At 38.6% G+C, this 23,486-nt stretch overlaps 1 protein-coding gene across 2 annotated transcripts in view; it reads right to left on the bottom strand.

Annotated features, from left to right (window-relative positions):
• rngtt (RNA guanylyltransferase and 5'-phosphatase) overlaps window positions 1–23,486 on the bottom strand; it is a 132,771-nt gene that overhangs the window by 27,140 nt on the left and 82,145 nt on the right. For both annotated transcript variants that reach the window (XM_016237588.1, XM_016237587.1), the window contains exon 12: window positions 22,139–22,207. In XM_016237588.1, the coding sequence (XP_016093074.1) occupies window positions 22,139–22,207 (69 nt within the window). The remainder of the gene's footprint in view (window positions 1–22,138; window positions 22,208–23,486) is intronic.

Genomic DNA, 23,486 nt, shown 5'->3' with positions numbered 1-23,486 from the left:
GCTGGAGTGGTGTGGATTACCTGTGACGTTTTTATCAGCTGTTTGGACTTCATTCTGACGGCACCCATTCACTGCAGAGGATCCATTGGTGAGCAAGTGATGGAATTAAATGGTAATGGCCCGAGGGTGAATACATTTTCAGCAGATTTTCATTTTTGGGTGAATTATTCCTAAGAGTAAGTGAAGTTTTATTCTGTTGCATACTCTACCTAACAATTCCCTTTAACAGTGACTATGTTCACAAAAAAGAATGGCCTCTTTCACTTTATTGTTTCAAGCAAAACCACACGCAGGTCTGGAACAAACATTGCAGCACATCTTTTATTTGCCGTTGTTCACTTCCAGTAATTTCAAAAGCTTATCACAGTTGAATGAAAAAGCCTCATTTGGCAGCGATTACAATGATAACGCAGGTTATGCACGTAACTGTGTTTCTATGACTGGTGAAAGAGCGCCAGAAGGCACAGCTGAGCAGAAATGCCTCTGTGGCTTTATTCCTGCGGGCAACCTATCAAATTTGTCACCTTGTGACATGCTGACGTATCACACACATATACTCTGTATGCACATCACGATTTCTTCCGAAGTCTTTTCATCGACCATTAGTTCTGAAGTCTCCAGTTTATTCACGGGCTAATTTTTGGAGCATTTAAAAGCAGAAATGTGAAGTGTCATTTTATTAAGGACCTTACATTAATTCTTTTGATAAAAGTTAAGTTTTGAGCTACTACGCTGTTCATATAACTTTTACAGATATTTTAAGTTTATTGTTTTGTGTTGTATACTGACTTTGGAATACTCTTTTAACCAGCATTCTATTTCTTTGGCTCCAAACCACCAGAGGGCACTACTGACTACATTATAGCCTTGATATTGTTTAATTGCTGTCAATTACAGCCAATCAATGGCTGCATCCGAAAACCTAGGCAGCTGACTTGTTGCCTCGCTGCCTTATCCAGCAATGACTTCGCAGGCAGCGTTTGCGCATGAAGGCACCTCACAAAATTGATTTCGGACATGCTTCTGAGGCAGCATAACGGTTTAATGCTCCACAACAAAACAGAAAGAGCATTTAAGTTTTAAATGCTGATTCAAGATTCAAATGTTGACAAAACAGTTGGCCCGTTTACAATATTGCCTCAACGAGATTGTCAGTAAAGCAGCAGGATGCAGTCGCATGCACTTGCAGGTTCCCTGGAACCCACTACAGGCAGTATGCATTTCACCAACACATATTGCAATTTTATTGGCAATGGCCAATACAAAAAGAAAATAATAAAAAAGAAAGTAATTTACTCTCCCCCTCAGTCAATGGCTCAAATGGAGAAACCAAGTTTTAAAGACCAGGTGAAGCTGTATTATGCAAACGGGGTTTAATCAACATAGACTTCCAACCTGTCACTCTTACTAATGGCGCTCTGTGTCTTGATTGACAGGCCTCTACCAGTCAGGCAAAACTGCAAGGGGTGTTGATGTAACATGCCCAGTCTGACCACAGGTGGTGCTGTGGCTAAAACGCCTCCAGGACTTAACAGTGTGATATATTGGACAAGTTTGATTGGCAGCACCTGAGCTATTGTGCGTCAAATACATTGTGCTGTGACAGTGGTGAGAGAAGCTGACATGCTGTTAGTCTAACTGAAAGAGATATACTTGATAGTCTGCAAAAGAATGGCACTGGTCACGATTGAGCATAAAACCCAGCTTTGTGACATGAGTTACGGAGGCGTCACACATTGTCTGTCAACAGCTGGGAACGGAAGCATGGGATTCGCCTTGACGCTGCAGGGAAGTGAGAGCTGACAGCACGCACCTTGTAAACAGCCCTGAAGCCAAAGGTAATCCAAAAGGGAAACTGATAATGAAGCTGGATGGGGAGATGTAAATAGGGGTCTTTAACTGAGAGATTGTGGATTATGCCATGGCAGACCAGAGTTTCAGTTAGAGGTGCACAATTAATCGAAATCAAAATGAAATTGCGATTTAATCGTTCTGTTTAGTGCGATTATGAAATCGCGAAAGCTGTTATGCACAGCTTGTCAGTGAGGTATGGCTCTATGATCAGTAGTAAATGCTTGAGTAGTAAATGATCAACACGCGTCAAACATCTTTCCAAACATGAGAAGCATTTATGAACCTCTTGTCCAAAAGACAACATTTAATAACATGTTTTGACTCCAAACTCCTTTCATAACATCAGACGAGTGTTTGAAATAAAATCCTTCTGTGAGACGGCTTCTTACACAAAATGAGGAACGTAACATATTATTTCATGATATTCTACACAGTGATAAAGGCTACACTCTAAAAAATGCTGGGTTAAATACAACCCAGTGCTGGGTAAAATAGGGTATGTCGATTAGCATTGCATTATAATTGTACTTTATTATAAAGAAAATACATGAGAAGGCTTGAAGAACTCAGATATTGATATTGCTTTTTTTTTGTGTGTTTAACGCCATGTCAGCTTCCGTGGCTATTTTCATGCATTGAATGAAGTTCAATCTTCTGTTTATTCAGATACCGCTATATGGGATTTCCTAGAACGACGCGCATTACCTTATAATGCATATTTGAAGTTTCAACGCAAGAACGCCCTCTGGCCTTCAGGTGGATAATAGGGTATGTCGATTAGCATTGCATTATAATTGTACTTTATTATAAAGAAAATACATGAGAAGGCTTGAAGAACTCAGATATTGATATTGCTTTTTTTTGTGTGTTTAACGCCATGTCAGCTTCCGTGGCTATTTTCATGCATTGAATGAAGTTCAATCTTCTGTTTATTCAGATACCGCTATATGGGATTTCCTAGAACGACGCGCATTACCTTATAATGCATATTTGAAGTTTCAACGCAAGAGCGACCTCTGGCCTTCAGGTGGAGATTTACTACTGATCACAGAACTGTGCTTCACTGACAAGCTGCGCTGCCTTTGTCGAAATGCAATTCCAGTTTAATTTCGATTAATCGTGCAGTTCTAGTTTCAGTTCCACTTCCCAAAGTACATTTGAGATTCAGAGTATGAGTAACAGCAGGTATTTTAACACAAGTCTAAAATGGGATGTGATAAATTGAAAGTGCTGTTGTTTCACCAGCTGGAAATACACCTTCTAATGCAGTGGTTCCCAACCACGTTCTCGGAGCCATCCCAACAATGCACATTTTGCACGTCTTCTTTGTCTGACAGACCCATTTCAGCTCTTGGAATCAGGTGTGTTTGATTAGGGAGACATGTTGGGATGGATCCAGAAATGTAGTTGTGAACTACTGCTCTAACACAGGGGTAGCCAACGCTGCTCCTGGAGAGCCACTCTCCTGCATATTTCAGTTTGAAACATCAGACCTGCATGTTGTTTTCAAGTAATCCTGAACACCTTGATTAGCTCAGATGTGTTGGAGCAGGGTTGGGGCTGAACTCTGTAGGATGGTAGTCTCCAGGTACAGGGTTGGCTACCCCTGCAATAATGCCTCCTGAACTGCTGATCCCAACACCTGACCAGGAGGAGCTGGCACAGCCTAGTCCTGCCTGATACAGATAAGAGGACTGGACTCTCCAAATCCATGGCTTTGCCTGCCATCGAACCCAAAGACCACAGAACTGGATCCAATTGATCTGCATTAGCTGTGTTTTGGGAGGTGAGGCATTAATCGTGAGCAAAAGATGTGCAAGGGTGTTGACGCTTTCGGATCAAGGATTTCAGCATGTTTTACATTTTAGCCCATCGGTGTGCTTGCATTCCACATTCAAACACCTCAGATCTTGTCTTGACGCAGAACGGGAGAAGGTGATTATTTTGCCTGACAGCAGCTGTTAGTTTCGTTTCTAAGCCTACCCTTGCCTTGACAAGGCAGCTTTTCTTGTACTCTAGACAAAAACGAAAGGGGTTTTATTTTAGTTAGTGTTTAATGTTATTGTTTGAGCATGAAAAATATATGCAAGGTTACAAAGCACAAAGTCCACTCCAAAGGAAAATATTCTCTTAAAAAAAACAACACTTTTCAAGAACTACAAAACGGCTCGTTTGGACTACAGTGCCTTTTCTTCTGGATATTGTGAAGTCACAGTGTCACTCATTTACCTAAAAGTGGGGTCATGACGTATTGACACAAATTTCTAATTATTTTCAACGGTCGCTTTGTTGCGGCACAGACACGGTGTTACCCACCTATTGAGAAGAAACAAAGCAACTTTTGCGCAGGCCTTCCGCTCAAGTTCTCTCCAGCGCTGGAAAGCTGATCCGATATTTACACGGGTCCTACTTCTTGCCTTAAGCCTTCTTTTGTTCCGCAGACCTTTTCCTCTTTTGTTTTTTATCCGCCATCTCTACCTTTCTGTCGCTCTGCTCGGCTAATGTCCGTCCTGTGCACTGAACTCTCTCTCGTCCACATCATGAGTAGACACGCCCCTTACTGCTGATTGGCTACAAGTTTGTTTTGCTAGTCGGCCCAAATCAGTTTGCAAAAGCGTTTTTTAAAACTCGCTTACCCCACCTTTAATCTCCGCCTATGAGCGAGGCCTGGTTGAGCTGTGCTAGAGATGACAAAGAAGAGCTGCTTTAGTAGCGTTGCCTTACTGAAGTGACACTCTTAATTACACCCAGGTTCCAAAACCCTTGAAAAGAATCTGCATGATCCTTTTGTTCGTTATTATTTTTAGGGTCTGAATAGGGCTCAAATGGCAAAATATGGCAAAACTGATGCCATTTTTAATATTTACAGCTGAGCAGATGAAACTTGCGGTTATGGTAAGGGGCGTGACATTTCTGAAATACGCTCTAAGTGGTTTACCAATCAACACTCTGGGCCAGCTAACCAATCAGAGCATATTTTGTATTTGGGAAGGAGGGGTTTAATCAAAACAGGAACTAAACAGAACTATTCTAGTACACCCCCCCCCCCCCCCCCCCAAACAAATTACACTGACTTACAAACGCTTTGTATTCCAGCCATTAAGTCTGCTTTCAAGTTAAGTGAACAGTACCTCGGTAAGAGTATGCCCTACTGCTCCACTCCGATGCCTAAGGAACAGTGGATGGACTAGTCCATACCACCTCAACCTCAGCACCAGCAACCCCATATATACATACACATGTATAGATTTAGATACATTCTGATGGCACCCATTCACTGCAGAGGATCCATTGGTGAGCAAGTGATGCACAAGTGATTGACTGGCGCGCCGATAGCCAAAGCCACCACGCCCCTCACTTATTAGCGCTGCTATTTAGTTAAGCTTTTCGGTCCCACTTTATATTAAGTGGCCTTAACTACTATGTACTTACATCAAAAAACAAGTACAATGTACTTATTGTGTTCATATTGTATTGCAAACACTTTTGCTGCTATTGAGGTGGTAAACGGGTGAGGTTAGGGACGGGTTTGGTGGTATGGGTAGGTTTAAGGGTGGGTTAAGGTGTAAGGGATGGGAGAACGGCGCGGCCGGCGGATTCGACGAAGGAGGCTTGCGGCAACCACATGTGACGACCCCGGGCTGGACTCCGCTTCGTCCACGGTGAAAGCAGATCCTGTGATCCACAGCGCAAAGTTGTAGTATTTCCTCAGCAACCAGCCGGGATCAGCTCCAGGCATGACGAAGCAGATATCGTCCTATTTTGTAAGGCCAAACAAAGTAGTTTCGCTTTCACAACGAAACACACAGCGCCTTCACGACATGGCGGCAGCAACAATACTACAGCGAGAATAAAAGTTACGCCTTCTTTCTTTGCGTGAACATTTGGGCGCCGTTATGCAAATCTTCCCACATAGTGATGTAGACATGTGGGGGCGTGTTAGAACGAGCCGTTTTAGGTAGGTGTGGTTGACTCTTAACTTTTATAAAGAATATCTCTTTGGATTTGAGACTTTAGTCTTTGCAACTTTACAGATCTTCTTTATGCACCAAGAGCTTGTAACACTCCAAAGAGAAAGGAAAAATTGAAATCGCTTTAATAGCTACTGTTTTTCTCATCCACAACTACTTACTGCTGGTTTGCCTCTATAAGCAATTGCTCCTTGATCTACAGCGCTCAGCGATCTGTAGAAGCTTTAATATCAGAATGTGGCATTAGAATGGGCTGTGAGATAGGCAATGGGTCCACCTCCTTATTGTCCAAGTTAGATGACAGGCTGCATCCTTCCCAAATCTCCTGCATTTTGCCCATATCTTCTATAAACATGGTTTCTTTTCCATTTTGGAAAGAGGGTTAGACAATGGTGATCTTTTGGTGGCACTGTCAATGGTAAGCAGACTGTCAAAACTAACATCTAATCCCATGAGTATGTCATCTTCCAGCGGAGTCAGGAACCGGGTTGGAAATGCAGGCACACCACAGCAGTTTTAATTTATTTATTTTTTTCTCAACTGTTTATATGCATATATTTCCAGGTCTGCACTGGGCGCTTTGAGGAAAAAAAAACTCGCTCACCCTGAACAGAGCAGTAATGCTGTCAATAGCTGGGAGCATGGAGCCCAGACAGTAAAGTCACTATCTAACAAGTTGCAGGAATACAGAAATGCTGTCAGAAATAAAAATCCCAATAGCTGCACTCACCCCACTGCAGATACCCAGCATGGAGGAGAAGATGAAAGAGGAAGTGATGAAGTGCTTACAGAGTCTATATGCGAGCCACATCATCAACAAGCCAAAGGTGGCAACTCTGATACTAGGTTCTCGGCAAGAAGAGCACGAAGTCATTTCCACGGCAGACTACTGCTATTATCAATTATTCACAGTTATTAAATAAATATTATGACAGTTATTAACAGTAATTTGCAAATGTAATGTCCTTACTGATGTTAAACATTATCTGGGAATCAGGGCTGACATAATACACAGCATGCGCTTCTAAGGATCTGAGGGGGGAAAAAGCACTTCATGTGTACTCGACGTGTAAATGATTTTTAAGTTATATTTTTAGCCATTTTTGCCTTTACTTTGACAAGATTGAGAACAAGAAGCGATGGGACACAAGAGAGGGGAAAAGGATTGGGAAAAGTCCTCTACACTGTAAAAAATGACCGTGAATTTAACAGTAAAAGACTAAAAATGCTACCGTAAAAACCTGTTAAATGGTTAATGGTAAATTCCCCTACTATATACTGTGAAAAACTGTATTGGACATTACATGAAATTTTACGGTAGTATACCGTTTTTGGAAGTGAAAAAGACAGTATAACAGTATTTACAGTGAATAACTGTAAATTGACATTCCCAGAATTCCCTGCGTTAAAAATGTAAAATTTTATGTTTTTTTGTTGAAATAACGGTTTCTTAGTTTTTTCTTATCAGTTTTGTATTTTACACCTAATGTTGTAAAATTAATGTTTATTGCATTATTTCAGTGTCATGTGTGTTACCGTGATAGTGTTTAGTGTTTGTGTGAATGACACTGTGCACTTTCTATTTATGTTATTATTTAAAAGCTGCTTGTGATGGGCTTTGTTTCATCATGTGACTTTCTCATCACCACCTGCATTTGGTGGTTATCAGTGTATTACAAAGGTACAAAAGAGATTACAGTACTTCAATAGGTTGGTATATTAACATTATATCAGCTACCGTATTTTTTACATTAAAATTCCGGCAACCACAGTTGCCGTTTTTTTTACCATAAATTTTACGGAATTTTTTTTACAGTGTCGATAGGACAAGGGTCACCTGAAGGGGAACATTGACAGAATTTTGTGCATTTCTTTTAAAGGGGTCATATGATGCGATTTCAATTTTTCCTTTCTCATTGGAGTGTTAAAAGCTCTTGGTGTATAAAGAAGATCTGTAAAGTTGCAAAGACTAAAGTCTCAAATCCAAAGAGATATTCTTTATAAAAGTTCAGAGTCAGCCACACCTACCTAAAATGGCTCGTTCTAACACGCCCCCACATATCTACCTCACTATGTGGGAAGATTTGCATAACGCCGCCCAAATGTTAACTTTTAGTCTTGCTGTAGTATTGTTGACGCTGCAGCCATGTCGTGAAGACGCTGTGTGCTTCGTTGTGAAAGTGAAACTACTTTGTTTGGTCTTCCAAAAGAGGACGATATCCACTTCGTCATGCCTCGAGTTGATCTGTGCTGGTCGCTGAGGGAATACATCAACTTTCACCGTGGACGAAGCGGAATCAGCCCGGGGTCCATCACATGTGGTTGCCGCTCATTCGTTGGATCGCCTGGCGCACCGTTCTCGACCTCGCCGCTTCAGCTCACTCACTCACGCACGCTAAGCCGCTGTGTTTTCATTGTGAAAGTGAAACTACTTTGTTTGGTCTTCCAAAAGAGGACACGACTACAAATCAGTGGTATTTACAACACTGTTCCAGAACAGTTTAACCGAAATATCCAGATGTGTGCAGCGCATTTTATGGAGGACTGTCTCCTGATCCTGGGAGAGTAACGTTAGACTAAAATGCCGGCAGTTCTGACTCACGTAAGTACGTTTTCATTTAAAGAACTTGCCACTGACGATTCAAACGCGAGTTTTGGGCAATGTAGAGTAGCACTTGTTGTTTGTCATTTCTCTGATCACAAATGCAGACAGAGTTTTATGTTTATGCGGCGCGATGCAACGCAACGCATAAAAAGACAGTATAAGTCATTATAATCAGTAATTATTTCTCCACTGGATGCAACAAATGCCTCGTTTGTAATGGGTTTTAATGTTTTTGTCTCGTCGCTCCGGCCGGACAGGGCATCACAGTATGGTGAGGGGCGTAACATTTCCGTCACACGCTTGAGGTATTCGGCCAATCATAACGCACTAGATAGCTGGCCAATCACAGCACACCTCACTTTTCAGACCGATGAGCTTTGTAAAAATTGACGCGTTTCAAAAAGGCGGGGCATAGAGGAGAAACAATAATGTACAGTATGTGGAAAATAATGTGTTTTTTTTTACTTTAAACCGCATAAACACATTTCATTACACCAAATACACAAAATAATGTTGTTCTTAGCAGCATCATATGACCCCTTTAAATTACATTTAACACTATTCGAATATATAAGATATACAGACATGCATTAGAACAAAGCAAAAGCTTGTCTGACAATACGGGCAGTTGGCAATGGTTTGTGATTGGTGAGATTGGTGAATAAAAGTAAAGGCGGAGCTCAGTGAAGGGTCAAACTGAAGTTATCCTCTAAAGGTTTCAAAATCTTTCACAGAACAAACAGTCAAGGATGAAAACACACTCAGTGGAAGGTAAACCAAAAGCACTATTCTGAAAGCACTTGAGTTATGCAGATGATTGTCAGCCTTGAAAATGTAACTCATATTTGCTGAAAATGAAAGGCGTCTGGAACAATAATGCTTTTATGGGGATTGAGTTACTGCTGCAGCTCAAATGCCTGAAGGTTTAGTATTTGAACACCGTATTCTATTAAAGCACGACAGACCAAGGTCAGCCTGTCGCTGCTACAGATCTTCTTCTGGGTTGTCAAAACATTTTGAAAGTCAGTTAGATTGTGTTCTTTAATCAAATCAAGTCATTGAGTCGCAGTTATTCAGTCATGCGGTCTCAAAAGCAGAGCATCGTTAGTCCTTGATGGAGTCATACACAATGAATGCAGGGGTGAAAATCAATCAAGAGCGCAACACAAACCCAAAGCATCACCATGGAAACAAGTACGACCCTATTAACATACCTTCAAGCCAGACTAACCTGTTTACCTGGAGCTTTTCACTTCGCTCTAATGCATGATGCTGCTGAACGCTTTGTCTGTTAGCATCCGCATGCTTTCAACCACAGTAAACTCTTACGTCTCCTTTATACAAAAGCTCTTCTGCTTCATTTGCATTTGATAATTAGAAGATGGACATGGAGAAATGTGAAGGAGCGTAGGAGACTGTCTAGAATAATCCCACCATCTGTCTCGGAGATGAACATTTCTGAGCTTTCAGCATCAAGTAATTTGCTTGTCTTTATGAAAACGGAAACTCGGCATGACAAGACTCGATCGCAGCCAATAAGAGCACAGCTGATGTGTAAATTACAGTTATGCAGAGTCAGATTTCGAATGAATAAGATTTCCTGGCAGGCCACAGGAGTACAAGCCAAGTGCCTCCACAAAATGTCCTGTCGCTCATCACAGCTGGTTAGGACAGAAAGTCTGATTTAAAGGGGTCATATGATGCGATTTCAAGTTTTCCGAAAACGCAGCCCAGGACAGTTTACGGTTTAGTTTTTTTTTTTGCCCTTTTTATTAAAAGGTATGGGCATCTCTGATCTAGATACTGACAGGGGGCATATACCATACAGTGACAAAACAATTAACGGTGAAATGTGGCACTTCAGCTATTAAGATGTGAGTAAAATAACCAGAAATCATGTTCAAAATACAATAAGTATGATAAATATGATGTCCCAACTTTTTAACACTGGGAATCTTCAGAAGGAGCTGCAGAATGTCTAGGAACAACACAGAATTTGCAAGCTGCAATTGTTCCTTGTGGGATTAATAAATAGTAAACTAAACTAAACTTTGACAGGCTTTACCACATTTAACTCCTATAATAATAATAATAATAATAATAATAATAATAATAATAGCACCTACTCTACTTCTTTATTACATCTGGCAAGTTTATTTATGGAAATGCGGACGGTGTCGCGTTGATGCATTCTGATGTATCTGACATCAAAGCTCAGGAGAAGTCATTTTCACAGTTTCATTTTAATAAATGCTTTTTTGAACTGGTGAGGAAGTTCTGACTATGTTTTGCACAGTACAACGAACTCTCGTTTCCAAAGCTCAAGAAAATTGTGTTCCACATAATATGATGTATTTAAGACAAAGTTAACAATGTAGTTTTAGTTGTTATCATAATAATAGAATAACAGAATTGCCCATAATTTAGGGTTAACATGTTTTGAAAGCACAATGAAAAAGCTCTAAGCTGGCTGGCTGTTAGCACGCTAAAACAGACTCAGAAGAAAACTAGCACTGTGTGGGAGAACTTCCGCAAAGGGCCTTGTTTAGCAAGATTACAAAGACCCTACATTCATCCCTTCTAAAGTACTGCCACTACAGCCATCAAAGCAGAGCCTCTGCAACAAATTCATCACCTGTACAAATCTTACAATTACTGTTGACTTCAAATCATCAATGTTTCCTTTATAATGAATAACCTGTTGCTCATCTGTGGTGACTATAACGCTTGAGACCTTATTGTAAATATTAGTAAATGCATGAACAATTTATTCGTTCCAGTATTTATTCACCGTTGTTAACATTAGTCAATATAAATACAATTGTTCAGTGTTAGTTCATGTTCGCTCAGGTCCATTAAATAATATTAACATTTGAAATTAACTGTTCCACATAATATGATGTATTTAAGACAAAGTTAACAATGTAGTTTTAGTTGTTATCATAATAATAGAATAACAGAATTGCCCATAATTTAGGGTTAACATGTTTTGAAAGCACAATGAAAAAGCTCTAAGCTGGCTGGCTGTTAGCACGCTAAAACAGACTCAGAAGAAAACTAGCACTGTGTGGGAGAACTTCCGCAAAGGGCCTTGTTTAGCAAGATTACAAAGACCCTACATTCATCCCTTCTAAAGTACTGCCACTACAGCCATCAAAGCAGAGCCTCTGCAACAAATTCATCACCTGTACAAATCTTGCAATTACTGTTGACTTCAAATCATCAATGTTTCCTTTATAATGAATAACCTGTCGCTCATCTGTGGTGACTATAACGCTTGAGACCTTATTGTAAATGTTAGTAAATGCATGAACAATTTATTCGTTCCAGTATTTATTCACCGTTGTTAACATTAGTCAATATAAATACAATTGTTCAGTGTTAGTTCATGTTCGCTCAGGTCCATTAAATAATATTAACATTTGAAATTAACAATTGGTCTTGACAAAACCAGCAGACGGGCTGACTGAAAATGCTAATTAATTTTCTGCCAGTAGGTGGTGTTTATGGAATGGCAGAAATATTACCCTGGTAATGCTTCTATCCAAACTGCACTGTGCTTATAAAGACTACCTTATTAGGCGTTATTCGGAGGTAAGATAACAAAAAATATATCGTCATTGTTCCCTTCAGAGATACATTCAGCACTCATATTTAATTAAAGGCTTAACCTTTTTTTGTCCACCAATTTAAGACCTCTTGAAGACTTCTCTTTCACCATTTAATACATTTAAGCCTTTTTATGTCCTCAAATTTAAATTTAAGGACCCACAATGACCTTGCTATAAGATTTTGACTGAAAATGCTAATTAATTTTCTGCCAGTAGGTGGTGTTTATGGAATGGCAGAAATATTACCCTGGTAATGCTTCTATCCAAACTGCACTGTGCTTATAAAGACTACCTTATTAGGCGTTATTCGGAGGTAAGATAACAAAAAATATATCGTCATTGCTCCCTTCAGAGATACATTCAGCACTCATATTTAATTAAAGGCTTAACCTTTTTTCGTCCACCAATTTAAGACCTCTTGAAGACTTCTCTTTCACCATTTAATACATTTAAGCCTTTTTATGTCCTCAAATTTAAATTTAAGGACCCACAATGACCTTGCTATAAGTTCGTTATTGAACAGATATGCTTAACATCCATATTCGGTTGAATGTCTGTACATGTAGGACTGGTGTCTGGTAGACACGGCCCTAAACTGGCCTCATTTTGCAAGGCTTCCTTAACACCAACTACTCCATTAGTCATTCAGACAACCCACTGACTGAGCAGTTTTGCATATCAATTGTTTGTAATAACAGAGTAATATAAGATTAAGAGATATGCTTGACCAACTCTTCTGACCTCATTCCTAATGACACACTTGTAGAACAAGAGCATGTGAATAAATGACAGGTCACAGGCCAGCACAAAGCCAGCAGAGCCTTTACCTCCATACAGACTGATATCAAATGCCACAGGCAAAAGGTGATATTAAGCACATCTATCTCTGTCAAAGATATTCAATTACCACAGGGCAATTTCCGTATGCACACTGGAGAACTGGCCTGGTTGTCTGATCACGTAATTAAGTTATTTATCTGATATACAGTTTTCATAAAACAAACGATGAGGACATGTTCATGAATTACCATCATGACACTAATTTTATAGTATTTTTGCTTTCATTTCATAAGCTCAGTGTAACCTTGACCCCATGTGAAACGCTGTTTCAGCAAAACATCCTGTGACATTGTTCTCTCGATGATTATAAGTCAACACGAGATGGCATTTGCAAACTACGCTACTTCCCTAATGTGACAAATAAGAGGATATTCAATGACAAAACAGCGTAAGGCAGGACTTGAATTTGTCTGTGGGGAACTGATGCCTACTTCTGATGCCAACTCTTAAGTTATTTTTAAGATAAGCTTATTTGGCTTTTAGTCAACATTATTCATGCCTAGTTGGTGTTAGTCGAAATGGAAAGTGGTTTCACCAGATTTCATCCATTCTTCAGCCTCCTAATAAACAAGGTAATGAAAGAACTCAATCTGCTCTGAATAAATGTCTGTTGTGATCTGCACTGTTAGTCTGTACATGTGTGTTTCCTTTTCAGACATCAAAGATATTGTAGCACCTGATGGCTGTTGGATGAGCTGGCACATAAGCATGTGTGTGTAAGAGCAGCTCAGGTGCTGAAGTAACCTGGCATACATCAAAGATAGCAAGATCAAATATGACTTCGTTTAGCTTGTTTATCAGGGGGTGGAGAGTGTGTGTGTGTGCATCAGTGCGTTTCTACAACCTTAACGTGACTCCTTGGCATTTTCCTGAAAATGTCATTAACAGCAAAAAGAGATGTGTGATGGGTTGGTGTGTGGAGGGGTTATTATAAACTCTCTGTAAACACAGCTGTCATTTTCCTATTGTCTCTGTGGGTGTGTTTTAGAGTAGACAGCTTCATTCATTATAATGGGAGTGATTTAGTTTTGACACATTGTAAACATGCCACTTTGCAAGGTCCCAAATAAACGTGTGGCCAACTGAGAAAATTTGCCGGCCATGAAACTGTATTTTTCATTATTTTTTAGAAGAAAAAAAAACAAAAACCAAACATTTTTATCATTGTGACAATGGAATTATTTGGCTTCTTTTTTTCCAATATATTCACATGAATAGTGCAGGCAATTATATCACTCTCCGTATCGTCTATGAGATAAGCCGTGCCGGCCATGAAACTGTATTTTTCATTATTTTTTAGAAGAAAAAAAAAACAAAAACCAAACATTTTTATCATTGTGACAATGGAATTATTTGGCTTCTTTTTTTCCAATATATTCACATGAATAGTGCAGGCAATTATATCACTCTCCGTATCGTCTATGAGATAAGCCATTCTCCTTCTGTAAAACTGTACCTGTGACAAAGACATTAAGATTAACACAACAGAAACTTTTCTTTGTATAAAATGAGGGGATTCGAGGCTTACAAAGCGGTCCAGACAAATTACGACACTTTTGTAGTGCAAAACTGAACAGAAAAAAAATTACATTCCTCACCAAATAAATGGCTGTGCAGCAGATGCCCATAAGAAGCTTTTTATAGAGCAATATAACAAGTAGTCGGCAAATAGAGCTGATGAAAGTTACAGAAACTAAAATAAACTTTTTATGAGCAAGGGGATAAAGCAGAAGGATTGCTTGCGCCTGGCAAATTAAACTGCCGTCTTTTTGAGATCTGCAAGAAACAGTGTTCTTCCTACCTCTTTGAGAAGCCCTAATATTGCCCAAACCAGAAAGTGTCAACAAAAAATATAGGAACATTCACTCTGATGGTCTTTTTTAATGTAGATACAAAGGTATAAGTTTTGTTTTTAACCCAAGTGCTGCTGGCTTTCCATCCAACCAGTTTGATGCACATTTTGAAAGTGTGCAACAAATCCCGAATGGAAAAGCTTGAAATGGGAATAAACTCTGCACTTGACAGAGGTAGATTATCTAGAGTTTCACATTAGTTAAAATGTGCATTAAAGTTATGCTGCATTACAGTTTATTCACATTCACAATGACGCGTTTTTACCATTTGGCTGCCAATATGCTCATCGGTCAATTTAGGTGTGAAAGCTTGATGTAACTGGATCAACGAAAGGCTTAAACACAAATATAGTGCTAGTTAGACTCAAACATTTCATCACACTTCACCCACAGCTCGCCATTAAAGTGGGTCCTCGCAATCTGCCACAGCTGCACACCCAGGTAAACGGAGGCTGGTGATGTATGGAAATAGCCATTTGTGCCATCATTATGTCAGCTACTGCAGCTTTTCTGCAACATCTTCCTCCTGACAGGATTCAATACCAATGTATAATTGCTCAAATACAGCAAATGAACCCCCCCCCCCTCCTAAAAATAAACAAAAACAAGGAGGTCCTTCAGCAGCTCCATCATAACATGGTGGGCTTCCTCGAGGCAATGCACAAGACTTAGAGCAGGAGTGTTTAATTAAAGTTCTGGTCCTTCATCATGAGCAGAAAACAAAGTCAACTAAATTGAAAGTTTTAAGGCTCCGATATACTCAAAACGAAGTTCTTTTTCATTATTCGTTTAGTGGTAAAACGAAGTATACTGTTATCGAACATCCCGACGCCGCCCACTCTGATGAAAGCGACGTTTAAATTAATATGTAAATATGTGCTATGCACTTTCCTCTCAGTAACACAAAAACACAACAAAAATGGAGAAAACAAGATTTTTTTTTATAAAAAGCATCTGTTCATAGCACATAACACACTATGAACTATGTGTGTTTACATGGCACTTTATTCAATATATTGCTTAAAAGCAAGCAGCATAATTAAACATGAAAAACAGCGTCAGCGTCTCATTTAATCAAAAGCACAACTTAATTTGCTACTATAAAGCAGCTTTCCACTGCGTTCATGTTTTTATTTGCGGACATCTCTCCTCGAAGGACTCGACAGACGAAATGAACCCAGAGCAGAGTTCCGTGTGAAAGAAGGCGGAGCCTCAGTGCACACCTCCTATGACGTAATCGTCACGGACCAATGGTAGTATGAAGGTGTTTTGCAGCCGGAACAAACTTTTCGGGAAAGTTCACTTTGGCAAGCCATTTCGAACTCCCAAAACAAACACTAAATGAACTTCGTTTTGGCCGGATTTTGTTCGAAATGACGTCACATCAGTTCGATTTCGCTTGAAGTATATCGGGGCCTTTAGTTGTCTTTACTTGCATTCACAAATAAATTTATATTGCTTTTAAAATGCTTATTAATAATTCTAAATGTAAGTGAAAAAAAAAACTGAATTATTATTATTATTAAATTTTTATTTAACATGGACATCACAGTTACATTGGACAAACCATATGCACTTGCTTAAGTGTTTTAGCACACATGCTAATTTTCAACACCAGTCCACGGGAGGCTTTTCAGAAAGCAAAGAAAATTATTTTAATTAATAAAATAAAATAAAACCAATAACAATGCTAATAATAATAAATAATAATAACAATGTTAACAATAAAAGTAATAATAACGATACTAATAAAAAAAGGGAAAAATAAAAAATATACCATCCAAAACCAAAAAGAAGGAACAATACATTCAAAATTATTTACATACATAAGCTATAAAGCAAAAACAACACAATCAGACAATATCGCAATAGTAATTTGGTATGAAGAACTATTCATGTGAGCACTGTTGTTTGGTTTTTAACCATTGTTTAAGTCCTCTGTTAAAAGCATTACCATTGGTCTCTAGTTTTAAATTAGTAGGTAAAGCATTCCAGAGTTTTGGCCCCGTTGCCGAGAAAGCAGATTGGCCAAAAGTGGTCTTATACTTTGGAACAAGAGAGTCACCACTAATAGTGGCTCGTGTGTTTGCCCTATGAGAGTTCTGACGCCTACTGACCAATTCAGAAAACAGTGGTGAAACATGATTCTTTAGACATTTAAAAAACAATTTGAGATAATTATTTCAACAGTCAAAGTCATACTGTATGTATGAGACAGAAATAATTGTATTTGCTGCATTCTCATTTGCATCCTTGTTTTCTGAAAGTACAGTATCAATCTATTTTGAGGCTCACTGTGTTTCTATTTCTGTTATAACGGTTTAAAAAATGGCATCATCCAGAGCTCTTGTAGAACTTTGCGTCTTTACCGAGAGAGAAGCAACATGCATGGAGTGCAAAGGGCTTGAATGAAGCATGTTTGGCTCTAGATAAAAATATTAGTGGATATAGCACCGAAAGATCATTACCTTAAATGGTGTGTACAGCTCTGCAGAAATGGTCAAATGGTACTAACATTGTCATTATGTCTCACAGCCCAGTTGGAACCAAGCTGGCATATGGATCCAGACCACAGTCCACTATTTGAGGACATGGAAATGCTTGATATTTTGTATTTTGAATTTTCAGAAAGGCCTGTGCAAAACTTTGGATGGAAACTCATTTACTGTCTCTTGCAGCATAGGCAGCATGGGAATGGACATTTACATTTATGCATTTGTCCAAAGCATCACTGCACTTAAAGTACACATTTTGCCATTATGTGTGTGATCCCTGGGGAGAGCCATGCTCTATCAGCACTGTAACAGGTGAGCAAACAGATATTAACTGATTTCTGTGGTTACACATATGCAAAAAAGCTCACTGGATTTCAAATCAGATTAACATCATTTTGCTTTGTCCTTCTTTGTTCACTGAGATCACTGCAACAAATTCTAAGATTGCATTCACTATGAAGGATACATACAGTGCTGCCTTATAATTTGGCAAAATAAAATTGTCTTAGGAGGCATCAAAGTGGTCAAAGTACCAAAACTCAAGACAAAGCTCTCTAGGTTGCAGAACAGAGAAAACGGTGTACAGACTCAGGCCGGAAGACTTGCTGCTCTAATACTTTACCTAACAGCGAAAGACCAGATGGACTGGATATTGTTCAGCATCAAAGAAGGATGTCTGACACGGCTCTGCTATCAGCGGATGCACACAAGTGCTTTAGAAAGGGTTGAATGGGCCTATCTTTTTGAAATGCTGAAGAGATTTGGATGCGGTGGAATGGCTTGTTCTATAAAAATCCTATATAGCTGCCGGGCTGATCAACAACATGGTGTCAAAGTCGTTTAACATTTCCAGAGGCAGGGCTCTGTCCTCTGTATAATTGTCACCGAACCTTTTGTAGAGCATAAAATAGCCTTTGTGCTATTGATTTCTTACTCTATCTAAACTGCCTTGACACATTTAATCATGCTTTACTAAGTCGTATTGACACATTTAGGAAAGCATTAGGCTACAAGATTAGTAAGCTGCACGATTCTTCGTTACTCGTACAGAATTATTATTTTCCGAAAATGTACCTTCTAATAATACACATGGACAGATGGTGGATTTTAACATCTTAAAATTAAAAAAATGTTGCTCACATCCCTGGAATCGTCACTACTGTGCAAAATTATTTTCACCAACAAAAACGTAATTTAGTCAGAAGGAAACATCAGTTTACATTTCCAAACATTCCCTTTTACCATTAATTGATTTTGAGATTTTTGTCTGACAACAGCCGGAGCTCCACACAGAGATCTGATCTGATCATCATCCAGTCTGTCTGGAATGACATGAAGAAACAGAACAAACTGAGACAGACTCAATCCAGAAGAACTGTGGCAACGTCTCAAAATGACACACTACAACAAAAGAAAGAAATAACTTAAAACCTTTTTTGTTAGCGAAAATACTAGTGGTCTAATAGTGGACTATTGCAGTAGTGTAATTAATGTTATTTCTTTCTCTGTATCTGTACATTATGTACAGCTGTGTCTGTAGATCCTAATACTCTTAATGACCCACTTCACATGTGTATATTGTGTTTTGTCCTGCTTTGGTTTAGTTTTCTGTTTCTGTCTGCCTGCCTGATTTCCTAGTTTGTCTCCTTGGTTACTCATTAGTCTACTGATTATCACACCTGTTCCATGTTTCATTGATTATCATCAAGGTGTATATAAGCCCTCAGTTGCCTCAGTTCTTTGATGTGTGCATTCCTTGTCTCCTGTGTACCTCAAGTGTTTTAAGTTTCTGAATTTATTATTACAAGTTGTTTGAAGAGCATTACTTCCATGTGTTTGTTACTTGCCACACAATATGTGACAATGTACTTATATGATATATATATATATATATATATATATATACACACAGTATCTCACAAAAGTGAGTACACCCCTCACATTTTTGTAAATATTTTATTATATCTTTTCATGTGACAACACTGAAGAAATGACACTTTGCTACAATGTAAAGTAGTGAGTGTACAGCTTGTATAACAGTGTAAATTTGCTGTCCCCTCAAAATAACTTAGCACACAACCATTAATGTCTAAACCACTGGCCACAAAAGTGAGTACACCCCTAAGTGAAAATGTCCAAATTGGGACCAATTAGCCATTTTCTCTCCCAGTGTGTCATGTGACTCATTAGTGTTACAAGGTCTCAGGTGTGAATGGGGAACAGGTGTGTTCAATTTGGTGTTATCGCTCTCACTCTTTCATACTGGTCATTGGAAGTTCAACATGGCACCTCATGACAAAGAACTCTTTGAGGATCTGAAAAAAATAATTGTTGCTTCTCTCAAATAGACATTTTTGATATATATATATATATATATATATATATATATATATATATATATATATATATATAATTAAAGTAATTAAATAAAGATATCCCACAAAGCACAAGTGTGCTTTGTGTGTATCAAGTGTGTATAAGAACAACGCTTCAAATTTTCCTCTCAAAACTGCTCCATTCATTCTCTCTGAACAAGGTCATCTGTAATGTCGGTCTCGGTGCAGATTTCATTGTTGTACATTACGCTGGTTTCAGGGTCGCAGAAATCCTCTTTCAAAATGAGAGACTGGAGGACATGTGGAAATGAGGGGAGCAGCGCATGTGAGGGACGCTCAGATGCCCAAACTGAACACAAGACTGAAATTATTAGCTACACCTGGCAAACGTGCACCAGCAATGTTACATTATCACAACATTCTGGAGATCTGTGTGTAATGTACGAAGCTCAGAGGTTCTGTCACTGTACAGAAAATGTCTCATTGCACTACAGTGAAAAAAAAGTCAAAACCAGAGCAGCTATGAGAGACGCTGATAGAAAGCCCAAACATCATGTCAGCAGAGAAAATACATTATGCTGTTTAAATAGAGGGCTTCTGAGGACACTTACTTTAATAAATTTTTAAACATATTGATGTGATTGATCGGTTGTCATGTGGGAACGTAGTGTGTGTGACCTTTACCTTGCATTTGCAGAAAGATTGAACAAAAATGGAAATGTGTTTTTTTTTTTTTTTTGCCAAGTAACCTGATGGGTATTTTTATGATTTCTGCAGCTTTAGTGACGCAATTGTAAGCGCCTCCCTCTTCAGTTTTGTTTCTAATCCGTCAATGGCACGTTGAATCCCAGCTTGTGTTTCCAATCCCGCACACCTGCGGAGAACCTGTGTGTTTATCCTCCTGGGACCTGCTTTTGTCTTCTATAGAGGATTGTGAATTTGTCTGCGACCATATATGCCACATATTTACAGCCGCATGCCTGGTGCATTCTGAGCTTTTAGAGAAAACAAATGTTGTGGGGTTTGGCTATGTGAATTGAATTTTTAATAGATGCACAGCCCATTTTATCTGGGGTTCTGCAGGTTTTATGAAGGTAAATTTAAGACCTTTTTAAGACCAAGTAAAGAAAAGGCATTAAATTGAATGGAACACAAGACATCAATATGGTCTCTGAATGTATGTTTTGTAAGTCTTGTATTTTCCATACAAGAATCTTTCTGAAGATTCTTAAATCAAGATACTACTTGAGAAGCAACTTAAGTGCTTAAAGACTTAAGTGGTCGTAGTTAAGCGAGTGATGGGCTCAGAAAAATCTACTTAATTCAAAAGGGGAAACACGTTTTCATCTCTCATTGGCAGATATCTGCTCATGTTTTAAGCAAAAAACTCACATTATTTGTTATATCTTGATTTAAGAATGTTTAAGATATTTTTATTGGAAAAGAAGACAAAATTACTAAAGAAGTTTTTTTTTGTTTGTTTGTTTTTGCAGTGCATGCAACATTTAATGTCATGGCTTTATGAATTTAAAACTTTCTGCTCTGATTTAACACATTTTTAGGCCTAAATTTGCAGAAGGCTGAATTAAGGCTCTTTTGTTTATAGACAGAGGAACAATAGGTGTCTTAGTTTATCATTATATGCATTTGTCTGACGGTCATGTTTCTTGTAAATAAAGGTCTCAGTCTCAAAATTCAGTGACTGTTTGAAAGTTTTTTTCCCCCCCATTATTTAAAAAAAAAAAATGAAAATGCAAATCACTGCTTATTCAGATCTGAATGACCTAGCGTGCATAAAGAACTTACAATCATTTTTATTTAAGGGACAAATATGAAATTTGGTGCAGTTATTGATATTTCTATGATGTAAATAAGCAATGTAAAAATGTTTATAATAGTATAACAGACTAATTACATAAACACATAAATATCAGTTCTCGCTCTATATCTCCCAAAATTATATCTTAGTAATATGATATTTTAAATGCTTAGTTTGATGATCAAAGCTGTAGTTTTTATTAGGGGGGCAAACATATAATGCAATGCAACACGATGATTGAGAGATCAACAAATAAACCTTGATCAAAAGCCTTGATGATCATATTTGATACTCAACATTTTTGATCCTGTTGATAATTTAGTGACCTTAGAAATGTGTGTATCAAATATAATATGGTAGGCTTTACAGGGATAATAACTAAAATGTTTTTTCTGCTTTAGACCTTATTACGAATTGTGAAAACGTTTTGTAGCTTAGCAGTTACACATGATGTATGTATACGATATTTGTGCATAATTCATGTTGACCATATAAAACAAAAAGTGTGTTATTAGTTGAGAATTTTGTCAAGATTTGAGATGCTAGTAGGCTCATGATGACTCAATAACAGTTTAGTTTGCAGCTTGAGAGCATTCGTGTACATACACACCGTATAATACCACATTAACCATGGATTATTACTGCCATTAACTGAAATGCTTCTGAGGAAGCCTGAAAGAACCTAAAACAAACCCACTTTGTTTGAATCAGAGAGTATTTCTCTTCTAGCAGTTTGTGTTTGTGTTAGACTCACCCCTATAGGCTGGAAGATAAGACCATCGACTTCATGGCTGACCTGCGAGGTGAAACTGCCCTCCAGGAGCTGTGAACAAAGCAAAAGACACTGAGAACATATAATGTGTATATAGCACAAAGAACATGTAGCCTATAGGCAGAGACACTCTCCAGGAAAGACAGGCAAGGCAGCAGAAAATCAGTTTCTTGTTCTTCCAAACAAAGTTTCCAAAGCAGATTTCCCAAACACTCTCTCCATCTGCCTATGTTTGCAAAAAAGGTAGCACAGTATCAAAACTCAAGCCACTGAGCCAGAAGTTGACATGACAGACTGCTTCCACAAACACAGATACGTTTGGAAAGAGCCACTGAGCCACAGTGTTTAGTCTTTTAGAGGAAACCAACACATGAACGGCTCACTGCTTGCATATTAAACTGGGATTTGTCAAAATATATTTTTAAAAAATGTACAGTTGAAGACAAAATTATTAGCCCCCCCCCCCTTTAAAATATTTCATTATTTTTTTAAATAATTCCCAAGTGCTGTTTAACAGAGAGAAGATTTTTTCAACGCAGCATTTCTAAACAAAATAGTTTATTTAGGAAGCTTGGAATACAAATAGAAACAAAATTATAACCAAGAATAAAAAAATTATTAGCCCACTGATGTTAATAGTCAATGGTGTATCCCTTTTGCTTGATAACAGCCTTTAGTCGTTTGCTGTAGTTCTCAACAAGTTTCAGGCATGTCTCCTGAAAAGGCTCCTCCAGATTTGTTGGTCTCCTGGCATGGACTCTGGTCTTCAGTGAGCGCCACAGATTTTCTACTGGATTCAAGTCTGAGCTTTGTGCAGGCCAGTCAAGGACGTTCACTTTGCTCATTTGGAGGTAGTTCTTCAGCAGAAGTGAGGTATACTTTGAGTCGCTATCACGTTGGAAGACAAAACGTCGACCCAAACCATCTTTTGCCGCAGGTTGTCTTTCAAAATCTTCTCGTAGTCCTCCGTTTTCATGATTCCTTTGATCCTGATGAGATTTCCAGGTCCAAACGCACTGAAACATCCCCACAGCATTACACTCCCACTGCCATGTTTCACTCTGGAGACGGTGTTCTTTGGGTTGAGCACCTATCCCTTCTTACTCCAAACATAGGCAACATCTCTATGGCCAAAGAGCTCTACTTTTGTCTCATCTAACCAAAGTACACGTTTCCAGTATGTATAATTTTTCTCCAGGTTGTCCTTCAAACTTCAGTCTGGCTTGGAGTTTTTCTTGATCTGCATCCTCACAGTCCATTCCTGTCCGGGCCTCTAGCGTCTGTCTTCGTTGAGACATCAGTCCCAGACTTGACTAAATCATTCACTAGT

The sequence above is a fragment of the Sinocyclocheilus grahami genome, unplaced genomic scaffold, assembly GCF_001515645.1.
Source record: "Sinocyclocheilus grahami isolate Dianchi unplaced genomic scaffold, SAMN03320097.WGS_v1.1 scaffold519.1, whole genome shotgun sequence".
Taxonomy (NCBI): Eukaryota; Metazoa; Chordata; class Actinopteri; order Cypriniformes; family Cyprinidae; genus Sinocyclocheilus; species Sinocyclocheilus grahami.
Note: the sequence above shows the minus strand (reverse complement) of the source record. Positions and strands in the feature narration are given on the sequence as shown.